This window comes from Myotis daubentonii, chromosome 1 (assembly GCF_963259705.1).
Source record: "Myotis daubentonii chromosome 1, mMyoDau2.1, whole genome shotgun sequence".
Taxonomy (NCBI): Eukaryota; Metazoa; Chordata; class Mammalia; order Chiroptera; family Vespertilionidae; genus Myotis; species Myotis daubentonii.
Genome location: NC_081840.1, coordinates 16,887,725 through 16,899,977, shown reverse-complemented (window position 1 = coordinate 16,899,977; position 12,253 = coordinate 16,887,725). Strand labels below are relative to the sequence as shown.

At 44.4% G+C, this 12,253-nt stretch overlaps 1 protein-coding gene across 2 annotated transcripts in view; it reads left to right on the top strand.

The window, feature by feature from the left end:
• Positions 1 to 5,135: 5,135 nt before the first annotated feature.
• The window catches only part of TSHR (thyroid stimulating hormone receptor), a 96,592-nt gene continuing 89,474 nt past the window's right edge, over positions 5,136 to 12,253 (top strand). For both annotated transcript variants that reach the window (XM_059663781.1, XM_059663870.1), the window contains exon 1: positions 5,136 to 5,532. In XM_059663781.1, the coding sequence (XP_059519764.1) occupies positions 5,342 to 5,532 (191 nt within the window). In that variant the 5' untranslated portion in view covers positions 5,136 to 5,341. The remainder of the gene's footprint in view (positions 5,533 to 12,253) is intronic.

Sequence of the window (12,253 nt, the reverse complement as noted above, 5' to 3'; positions counted from 1 at the left end):
ATTGTGTCCCCTGAAAAGATAACTTGAAGTTCTAATACCTGGATTGTGACTTTATTTGGAAACAGGGTGTTTGCAGATATGCAAGTTAAATTGAGGTCATGCTGAATTAATATGGGCCCTACTCCAGTGACTGATGCTTTCATGGAAAGCGGGAATTCAGAGCAGAGACACAAGAGAGAATTCTGTGTGATGACAGAGGAGAGACTGGGTGATGCGAACCAAGAGCACCAAGGACCGCTGGCAACCATCAGGAGCTGGGAAGAGGCAGGGAAGGAATCGCCCTTAGAACCTTCAAAGGGAGCCATGATCCTGCCAACAGCTTAATTTTGGACTTCCAGCCACCAGAACTGTGAGTGAATTCATTTCTGTTGCTTTCAGCCATCAAGTATGTGGTACTTTGTTACAGTAGCCCTACAAGTCTAACACAGACATCAAAAGTGTTTTAGATGTCAAAAGTTACATAGAGACGGGGGAAATATGAAAAAGGCCCAAATTGAACTTCTAGACGTGAACATTTCACCTGACATAAAAAATATACTGATGGAATCAGTGGCAGATGAACTATTTCAGAAAAAAAAAAGAATATTGAATTTGAAGATATAAAAAAGAAACTATGCAAAATGAAAAAGAGAGAAAATTAATTTGTAATTTAAAAAAGCATCAATGAAACAAAAAACAAAAACAAAAAAAGCATAAATGAGCTTTTTTGTAGAACAACTTTAATTAGCCTAATATACGTGTAATAATTGGAAAGAGTAGAGAGACATAAGGGGACATAAAAAATAAATGGAGAAATAATGTCAGAAATTTTTCCAAAAGTGATGAAAAACAGAAATTCACCCTAGCAGTATAGTTGAGTTGGTTGGAACATCGTCCAGTACACCAAAAGATAGTGGGCTCGATTCCCAGTCAGGGCACATACCCAGATTGTGAGTTCAGTCCCCAATAGGGGTTGTTCAGGAGGAAGCTAATGGATGTTTCCCTCTCACTGATGTTTCTCTTTCTCTCTCTGCCTCCCTTCCTCTCTCTCTAAAATCAATAAAATATCTTAAAAAACAACCATAAATGCAAAAATTCAAGAACCTCAAAATACTGCACAAGAAATATGAAGAAAGTACATCAAAACACATGTTAATCAAAGTACCTCCAACCAGCGATAACTAGTCTTAAAAGCATTCTGAGGGAGAAAAAAGCATGTTGCAAAAGAAAATCATGACAGAACATTTGTCCTTGGAAATAATAAGATAGTGGAGCAATATTTTTAAAGTACTGAAAGGAAAAAAATACTTTCAATCTATAACTCTGTGCCTAATAATGCTATCCTTGAAAAATGAAGGCAAAACTAATACTTGTTCAGACACAAAAAAGATGGAATAATGCGTACCCAACAGATCTGTACCACAAGAAATGTTAACAAACGTGTTCAAAGTAAAAGCAAGATTATGTATTTTTTTAATTGATTTTAGAGAGAGGAAGGGGGGAGCGAGATTATCAACACTAATAAAAGAGAAAAATGGTAATTGGCGTACGAGCTACCCTTTTCATTGGCTAATCAGGGCTATATGCAAATTAACTGCCAACTAAGATTGGCAGTTAACTGCCAACAAGATGGCGGTTAATTTGCATATGTAGGCACAATGCAGGGAGGCGAAAGGGAAAGCAGGAAGAAGCCCCCTGCCACTGACAGTGATCGGAAACCCAGGGGGGAGCTAAGAGCTGGGGGGCAGGGCAAAGGCGGCCCTGGGGCCGCCTTTGCCCTGCCCCCCAGCCATGATCGGAGAATCAGGTGCCTTTGCCGCCCTGGCCAGTGATAGCAGGAAGTAGGGGTGGATCCAGCGATGGGAGCTGGGCACGGTGGAAGCTGGCAGTCCCAGGAGCTAGGGGTCCCTTGCCTGGGCCTAAAGCGAAGCCCACGATCGCGGGGCCGCTGCAGCTGCGGGTCCCCGCTGCCCGGGCCGGATGCCTCAGCCAGAGGCGTTAGGCTGGGCAGGGGCGGAGCCTGCAACCGCAGGGAGCTGGGGGTCCCCTGCCCAGGCCTGACACCTCTGCCGGAGGCCTCAGGCCTGGTCAAGGGGCCGATCCAGTGATTGGTGATCGGAGGGTGATGAGGGTCAACTCCTCTGGCCGAGGCATCAGGCCTGGGTGGGGGGCGGAGCCGGGGATTGGGGGGATATTATGGTCCCCTTGCCCAGGCCTGAAGCCTGGGTCAGAGGTGACAGGCTTGGGCAGGGAGTGGAGCAAGCGATCAGAGGGAGATGGGGGTCCCCTGCCCAGGCATGATTCCTGGGCCAGAGGCCTCAGGCCTGGGCAGGGGCCAGAGCCAGTGATCGGGGGGAGATGGGAGTCCCCTGTCCAAGCCTGACACCTCTGGCGGAGGCGTCAGGCCTGGGCAAGAGGCCGCTCAGGCGATTGGAGGGTGATGGGGGTCTACGCCTCTGGCCGAGGCATCAGGCCTGGGCAAGGGGCAGAGCCAGCAATCGGAGGGGTCTGGGGGTCCCCTGCCCAGGCCTGATGCCTCTGTCAGAGGCGTCAGGCCTGGGCAAGGGGTCGATCCTTCGATTGGAGGGTGATGGGGTGCCGGGGTCCAGCCCCAGCAGGTCCAGGGGTCCCCAAAGGTGTAGACGGAGTCGGCAAAGAAGGAAGGACACGGAGACAGCGTTCAGTTGATCAGCAGCCTAGCCAGGATCTCCAGCCAAGTTCTGGTCTTGATCTCCAGAGAGGCTCTGCTGTTTATTGTCTTGTTACATCCGTATTTATACCAGTTGATTTTAATCCTGTCAATTTCTATTACAAAGGTTAGGGCGTTTCTTATCTCCATTCCAGGGAGTAAAGATTATGTAGCTTAAGCATGATTGTTTGTAGTGATTAACTACCCGCCTGGCACTTAGTTAAGGAGTTTCATGCCCTCCCTGACTTCAGGGAAAAATTCCTACCTGGGGAAACAACCTTTCTAGGAGAGGCATCCCCTCCCTGACTTCAGGGAAAAATTCCTACCTGGGGAAACAACCTTTCTCGGAGAGGTGACCTTGGTTAAAACACACAGCGCTAAGGGGAGCAAACATATTAAGAACAGTATGCTATATACGCCAGGTCCCTTGAAACATATGCTGTGCAGATGTTTCTTTCCTGCAGCGACTGTGTCAAGCAGCAAGGATGGACCGGCTTCCGGCAATGGGGGTCAACGCTTGAGGGCTCCCAGTATGTGAGAGGGGGCAGGCTGGGCTGATGGACACTCCCCCCCCCCCCCCCCCCCACACACACCACCCAGTGCACGAATTTCGTGCACCGGGCCTCTAGTGTATATATATGTATATATATATATATATATAGAGAGAGAGAGAGAGAGAGAGAGAGAGAGAGAGAGAGAGAGAGAGAGAAAGAGAGAGAGAGAGAGAGAGAGAGAGAGAGAGAGAGAGAGAAATGTTGATGTGAAAGAGAAACATCAATCAGTTGCCTCCTACATGTGCCCCAACCAGGGACTGAACCCACAACATAGATATGTGCCCTGACTTAGAATCAAATCCACCTTTCAGTGTACTGAATGATGCTCCAACCAACTCAGCCACACTGACCAGGGCTGTTTTTTGTTTTGTTTTTTTATTGAAAAACTAGAGGCCCGGTGCATGAAATTCATGCATACTAAAGTTCCTTGTCCTGGCCTGCGATCAAGGCCCACAGCCAGCCCTGCCCCCGCCGCCACCAACCCCCGGTTCCCTGTTTGCCACTGAATGATCGGTGCCTGACGGCCAGGGGAAGGGACCGAGAGGTTGGCTGTTCCTGCCCGCTCACCAGCCCCACCCCTGCCACGGGTGGCCATCAGGCGATCAGAGCCTGCTGGCCAGGGAAAGGGACCAAGAGGTGGTCAGTGCACCTCATAATGACTGGTCCAGCGGTCATTCTGGTCATTTTGCCATTAGGGTCAATTTGCACATTACCCTTTTATTATATAGGATGATTATATTGAATAGTATTCCACTGTATGGATGTATCACTATTTGTTTACCCATTGCCTCGTTGAGGAACACTTGGATTGTTTCCAGTTTGGGTTAATTATGAATAAAGCCCTAAAACCATTGAAATATACAAATTTTAAACATACAGTCCAATGAACTTTGAAAAAAAAATATGCATTCTCTTACCTCCAGTCTAATTAAGATATAGAACATTTCCATAACCCTGGGAGTTCTCTCCTATCTTTTTTGAATCAGTCTCCCCTAAATAGTGTTCTGATTTCCATCACTATAGTTCCCCCCCCTTCTGTCCCAGAAAGTCATATAAATGGAATTACACAGTACGTGAAGAATTGATGTTCTTTTCATCCTAAGAAGAATTAGTAACTGAGAGCTTTTAAGAAGGAAATTGGCACAATCTGATTTATATTTTAAATTATTATTTTTGGCTACTGTGTGAAGAATGGTAAGTAGATGATGGTGTGCCACTTAAGTGTTACTTTTCTTCCCATCTTTGGGGGGGTGTGGGGGAAAGCGGAGCTATATGATGCAATAACATTCCTGGCAGTCCAGAATTTACCTTCAGGCATCAAGCCAGGTTGCAAAGCCGGCTCCAGAGCACCAGAACTGTTCCTGCCATTCCCGGTTCTGCCCAGCAGATGGCCCCAGAGCCTAGTTCCCGGCCCGCCTCGCCAAGTCCGCCTGCTGCAATGTGAGCTGATGCCGCCAGGTGACTCCTCAATACAATTTCTGTGCAAAGCGGTCGGGTTTGCGCTGAAGTTGGGGAGCAGTGAGGGTCCGCCAGAGGTATTGCGCCCCGGCTTCTCCGCACCTCAGGCTGGCATCCTCAGAGGCGCCTTAGGCCAGAAGGATCTTGAGCCGCGTCTGCCCTGGACGGTGCATTTTGTGGGGAGTTTTCTCTGCAGTGCGTGCGAGCCTTGGGGGAGAAGGGGGAGCGGGCGAGAGGGGTCCTGACAGGCAGCGTTTTTAGGAATCTACCCGCGGGAAAAGGTGGCCCACTGGACTTAACGACAAGGAAAGGAGGGGGCTTCTGAACTAGGCTTTGGAAAGAGCTAATGGAAGGAACGCGCGAGGCTGGCAGGAAAGCAGGGTGGGGACAGCAGGGACTGGTGTTCAGTGTCAGGGAACAGACAGAGCGGGCTGCGTGGCTCAGGGCTAGGAAAGTAAAGCCAGTAGGCTTGTTTGCGTGGAGAGTTGCCTAGGGAAACAGAACACTTGAGAGCCTCCTCTTTGCCCTCTCCAGCCTCCTCTTTGGTGCTGAAGTCACAACCACCAGAAGTCCTCTTTCCCCCACTCCTCCCTCTCTCCTTCCGCGCGGGGAGCCCAGAGCGCAGAGGGCTGAGAATGAGGCGGTAGTGGAGGAAGCAGAAATGGCCTCGGACCCCTGGAAAATGAGGCCGATGCCCCTACTGCAGCTGGCTCTGCTTCTCGGCCTGCCCAGGAGCTTAGGGGGGAAAGGGTGTGCTTCTCCGCCCTGTGAGTGCCACCAGGAGGACAACTTCAGAGTCACCTGCAAGGATATCCATCGCATCCCAGTCCTACCGCCCGGGACACAGACTCTGTGAGTACCTGGGAGAGGAGAGGGTAGGTCCCAGAGGCCAAGGGCAGCCGGAAAGGTGGACGGAAGTGCACAAAAAGAACTTGAGAATAGGCCAAAGGGTGTGTGTGTGTGTGTGTGTGTGTGTGTGCGCGCGCGCGCGCAATGAATAAAAACTCAATCCCATAAATTTGGGATTGCTAGCCTCATAGTTATTTAATAATGCAGGAAACGGTAACAAAACTTTGGTACAAGATGAGCTATTCTGCATATTCCCTGCTCCTCGCCCAGGCTAAATCTTCCTTTTACCTCAGGTATGAACAAGATTAGTAGCAATTCAAGAACTGACTTTTCTATCTGATATTGGGTAATAAAAATTTGCAAAAAAAAAAAATGTAATTCTCCTTTTAGTCTTCCTAGATGGGAAATTATCTTAGCTGGTCTTGCTGGTTCATCAAATAGTTGAAAAAATTTAGTCAGGTATTCTTTTTTAAAATATACCCTTTATACTTTCCATGAAGGTAACTTTGTATGAAGTACCTGAGTTACTTTCTCAAAGGTTAACTGCCCACTAACATAATGGATCCAGAAGTTTCCTTTGCCATAGGCATGGGAGAGGAATAAAGAGGTAAAATTTCATAAAATGCATTTTATCTGCATATTAAATGATGCCCAAAATTTTCAGATGGTTACTAGCCTTATTGGGGTGTTATCACTTCATCCTATATAATAAAAGCCTAATATGCAAATTGACCAAACAGCAGAATGACCAGCGGGACGACCGGTTGCTATGATGTGCACTGACCACGGGGGGGGGGGGGGGCCAGACGCTCAATGCAGGAGCTGCCCCCAGCCTGAACGTCCCAAGCCAGCCTAGGCAGGTGCCAGTGGGGGATCCCCCTGATCATCCTGTGGGTCACCCTGCAGAGGGAGGCAACTGGCTGCAGCGACGTGGTGATCAGGAGATGGGGCTAGCTGGTGAGCGGCACCAGGCCGGCCAAGATGGGTGCCAGCGGGGGCCCCTGATCACCCCACCAGTCGCCCCACAGATTGGTCCTGATGGCTGGCCTGGCCTAGGGACCTTACCCATGCATGCATTTTGTGCACCAGGCTTCTAGTAAGTTATATAAATGTCTAATCACTATGCTGTACACCTGAACCTCATGTAGTATGTATGCCAACTGTAATGGATAAAATTTATTTTTAAAAGTTGCCAAATTAAAAACAATGGTAAACAAGTTCTATTGTATGCTTATTCCTTAAGAGACATTTAAATCAATGACCATTGAAAGCATAATTACAGACAAAAGCCAGGAAAAAGGTTTTCTTGGGTGGTTAAAAATGGAGCACAAAGAAAAAAAAAATAGTAAAACAACCTAGGCTGGTTAAACCTAGTTCAGGTAAGATAATTGCTGGGGTCCAGCCCCAGAGGATCCAGGGGTTCCCACCTGGACCCAAAAGTGTGGACGGAGTCGGCAATGAATGTTTTACACGGAGACAGCGTTCAGAACTCTCTAGCTTTCCTTAGTCTCCGTGGATCTTCCCTGTGCCTGGCTGAGGCCACAGAGAGAGAGAGATCCCAAGGCAAGCTGAGCCTTTATTTTATAGTGAGAGGTAAACAAGGTAGTGGTTTCCAAAGTTACACTGTTCTTGTGAGTTTCACTTGTTTACACTGTTCTTGTGAGTTTCACTTGTTTTTGTTCTTGTGAGTTTCACTTGTTTACACCATGGTTATACTTCCTGCACTTCCTCAGCCCATTAGCTTCCCAAATAAGATCTAGGGAGTGTTATAAGGTCAAGCCTAATTATGCTAAGAGGACTGTGCCCTCTAAGCTGGGAATTGTTTGTGACTTTGCCCACAGGTCAGTCCGAGGCTTAACCCTATATCAGCTCCCTACAGATAATACAAGTTATTAATGTAGATACATGAAAAGCAATGATGAAGTTGCACTTCAGGATTTTCTCAGGACTGTAGCTGATAGGGACATTAAATAGTGGTGAATGTTGTTTGGTGATTAATGTTGCAGTACAGGTTCTGTGCTCTGAGATACCTCCATTTCTTATCTCCCTGGATTAATTAGTGCAATAAATTCCAAATACCGCTTTATTCTCCATGCTCCAAACACAAAATAAAATACATTCTTTACTTTTGACTATACACCTGCATTGACTCTTCATGGCCTCTAGGATGAAACTCTTTTTTTCTGAGATCTTTTAAGACCTAGTCCAGTCTTTCTCTCAAACCTTATGGCTCCTAATCTCTCTGATCAGAATTCCAACTCCTACTGATCAGAATTTCCCGCACATCCCTCCAAGTTATTTGCTATCACAATTAACTGTCTTTTCCTTCCCTCCTACATTCTACCCCTCCTACTTAAAGCAGCTTTTGCCCTGGCTAATACTTACTTCAAGATCCAGATAGTGCCTGGCTGGTGTGGCTTAGTGGTTGAGTGTTGACCTATGAACCTCAAGGTCATGATTCAATCCCGACCAGGGCACATGCCAGATTTGTGGGCTCAATCCCCAGTAGGGGGAGTGCAGGAAGCTGCTGATGGATGATTCTCTCATCATTGATCTTTCTATCTCTCTCTCCCTCCCCCTTCCTTTCTCTGAAATCAATATAAACATATATTTTTTAAAGATACAGATTAGGGGTCAGTTCTTTCCAGAAGCCTCTCTTGATCTATGACCCCTAGGCTGGGTGAGCTCCCTTCCCCCAACATTCTGTGCACAACCTCTATCCTAGTCCTTAAACATGGCATGCTTTTGTGTAACTTATTTCTTTGCATGCCTACCCAAGTAGGACGCGAGCTCCTCTAACACGGAAACCCTGTCATTCAACCCTGGAACTACTTTGATGTTCAAAACAAAGTTTAAGTGAGTGAATGACCGAACATAAATATGCTAGTCTCATTATTCACTGTGAGAATAAAGAAGGCCAGAGAGATCACTTCTTCTGAGACTACTTTAAAGGTGGCAGAATCTCAAGTCATTGAAGAGAAATGAGGCTCTGACAGTGGAAGTGAATTTGGATTCATCCTGTCAATTCCACCAAATGATGAGGAGAAAGGGTAACATCAGAGAAAGAACAATGGAGGAGGAGTCAGGAAGCCTGCATTCTCTTTACCCCCCTCTCACTGACTGTGAAATTAGGTGAGATCATGGATTTAGGAGAACCCAAGTTTCCTTCTGGGTAAAACAGAGGGTTTAGTTAGGTGCTTTCTGATGTCTGTGATGCTCAAGAGGGAATCCACTGAGCCACAAAGGCTAAGAACTGGATAGAGATAGGAGCAAGGAGAATCTGACCTTAAAAACAATTAGGGGGAGGAAGGCGGTGGGACTATTCTGAAGAATTGTTATTCTGAGATAGAGAAGAGAACATTTAAAAGTATGGGTAAAGTGGTATGCTAATTTAAATAATGACTACAACCATCTACAACAGTAGCAAAGTGATTTTTGAAAACTTTGTGGGGCAGTAGAACTCTACTGCCCCACAAAGTTTTCAAAAATCACAGTGAATTCCCTTCTGTATGTCCTCTTTCAAAAAGTGTCTATTTAGGTCCTTTGCCCATTTTTTGATTGGATTGTTTATCTTCCTTTTGTTAAGTTGTATGAATTCCTTTTGTTAAGTTGTATGAATTCTCTGTAAATTTTGGAGATTAAACCCTTATCTGAAATAGCATTGGCGAATATGTTCTCCCATGCAGTGGGCTTTCTTGTTGTTTTGTTGATGGTTTCTTTTGCTGTGCAAGAGCTTTTTATTTTAATGTAGTCCCATTTGTTTATTTTCTCCTTAGTCTCCATTGCTCTAGGAGCTGTGTCGGTAAAGATATTGCTACAGATTCAATGCAATCCCCACTAAAATATTTCAAAGATCTAGAACAAACTCTCCAAAAATTCATTTGGAATTAAAAAAAAGACACCAAATAGCCACAGCAATCCTGAGAAAGAAAAACAAAGTTGGAGGGATCACAATACCAGAGATCAAGCTATATTACCAAACCACGGTTCTCAAAACTTCCTGGTACTGGCACAAGAACAGACATATAGACCAGTGGAACAGAACAGAGAACCCAGAAATTTACCCAAGCCATTATGCTCAATTAATATTTGACAAGAGAGGCAAGAGCATACAATGGAGTCAAGACAGTCTCTTCAATAAATGGTGTTGGGAAATTTGGTCAGATACATGCAAAAAAAAAATGAAACTAGATGACCAACTTACACCATACACAAAAACAAACTCAAAATGGCAAAAGGATTTTAATGTAAGATGGGAAACTATAAAAATCATACAAGACTTCACAGGCAGCAAAATGGCATCTATTTTCTTACTTCAGCTCTGATAGCATAGTAATACACATAAAACATATTATTGAGTGAATTTTATCTGCTTTATCAATCAATTGAACAAGTTTTTTCCCTCCAAAGCTGAGAAATTGTTAATTTGAATTGATCTATTTGATTATTTTAAAATTTCCTTGTTGTACAAAGCATGTTTATTACCCTTCAGATGAAGATTAATTATCTGGAGGTTCATGGGCTTCGTGGGGGTCCATTCAGTCCTCCTGGGAATCTGTGATGAAATGAAATTTTGAATACAAGTAAACTGCTGAATCTATAACCTTGCTCAGATTTCCAGAGGTGCCCTTAACCCCACCCCCAAAAAAGTCAAGAAATTGTGTTTTGGGAGAATTTGGCATTTTTGTTTAATAACTGTATATTTGGTATTAAATGTGACTCAATCTTTTTATTTTATTACTAGAGGCCCAGTGCATGAAATTTGTGCACTCGGGGTGGGAGGTCCCCTCAGCCGGGATTGCAAGACAGTGCAGGCCAGGCTGAGAGACCCCACCAGTGCACAATCGGGGTCAGGGAGGGATCCCAGGAGGGCTCCAGGGTGTGTTGGCCCCATCTCGCTCAGTCCCGATCCGCCAGACCCCAGCAGCCAGCTAACCTACCAGTCGAAGAGTCTGCTCCCCTGGTGGTCAGTGCATGTCATAGCAAGCAGTTGAGCAGCCTTAGCATATCATTAGCATATTGCGTTTTGATTGGTTGAATGGCCAACTGTATGAGCAGACACTTAGCATATTAGGCTTTTATTATATAGGATAAAGAACACTAAAACATATTTTTAAATAAATAAAAATTTGCCTGACCTTCGGACGTGATATTTTTTCTCTGAAACACTGTATTACCTCGTGATGTCTTGCACTTAGCCCTTGAATAGGCTCTTCATGCAGAAGTTCACTAAATGTATTTTAAAGTAGTTTACAAACAGATTTTACAAGTTTCTGATGCCTCGTATCTGACATTAAATGCTCCATACTGGCCCTGTTTCCATTTTCACTGATGCTGGGTGGGATGCTTAATTACCATTTTGCCTTTCATTGGTGCAATTAAAACACAGTTGAAGGAAATGTATGGGGGAAATGGTCCCATGTGTTCAAAGCTACAAATTGGATTTTTAAAGGGTTCCATTTAGGTATAAGACTCTACTTACTTTGCTTGATTTTGGTTGAATCCTTAAGAACATTCAGGGTGTTTAAAAATTTTTTTTCTTAAAATGACAAAGCAGCAGTCATGATTTTTAAACCATCTTATAAATGTTGTTCTCTTACATGTAGTGACATGTAAATATTCCCTGGACTTTTCTGCTCCAGCCCTATTTAAAATATTTTACCCTCAGGATAGTCCAGAAACTCAAATATTTCATCATCATCTTAACTCAATTTTCCACACCCCTCTTGCACCTGGGAAGAGTTCCCTGTGTCCCAGTTTTTCTTTGAAAAACCTGATCCCTGTATTTATATGATATGTGAAGCCTTTGGCTTACATCTCGGAGGCATTAGCTTAATTTTACCCACACCCGAGTGTTATTGTAATTACTCCAGAGCAGGGATTGAAAGCGTCTCTTCTTACTGCCAGCTACTGTCACTCCATATTTTGTTATTTCCATCTTTTGTGAACAGGAAAGGAGAAACCTAACCTCAGGGAAATGATCTGTATAAGACAATGAACATAACAGTGTTGAGTGGGCTTTGTGACTGCTCTGTTTCCTTCTCAACACTCTTCTCAGTTATTTCTGGCTACGTGGCCATCCAAAGATTTGAGATGACCAGAAACCTTACCTCTGGACAGGTGGCATTTTATTGCAGCTTTTCTTCCTTCCTACCATTCTTCTTTTTTTCAATAAATATTTATTGATCACCTATATACACAGGTACTATTTTAGGCATTGGTGATATCTAATACATGACCTCATTGATCTGACATTCTAGCAGGGGGAAATAGCCAGATAATAATAATACTAATAATAATAATACACATAGAATGTCAGATGGTGATAAGTATAATGGAGAAAAATTAAGGGAGTGGGAGAAGGAATGCTGGAAGTTGCATTTTAAATGGTCCGAGAAGGCCTCACTGAGCGTGACATTTGAATATCAATCTTGGGAGAGAAATTCTGAATAAATGCAAAGACCTCTAGGTAGGAGTACATGGGAGGAGCATGCATAGTATATTTTAGAAGTAACAAGAAGAGAAATGTGTATATTTTAGAAGTAACAAAGAGAGAAATGTGACTGAAGCAGAGAAGGTTATGGAAAATGAGATCAGAGAAGTTATAGGAGAGATGATGTACTTTGTAGACACTATAAGACATTAAATATGTATATGTTCTAAATGGGATAAGAAGCTTAATAGGATTTTTAGTTCAAAAAAATCACATGAACTGATTTACATT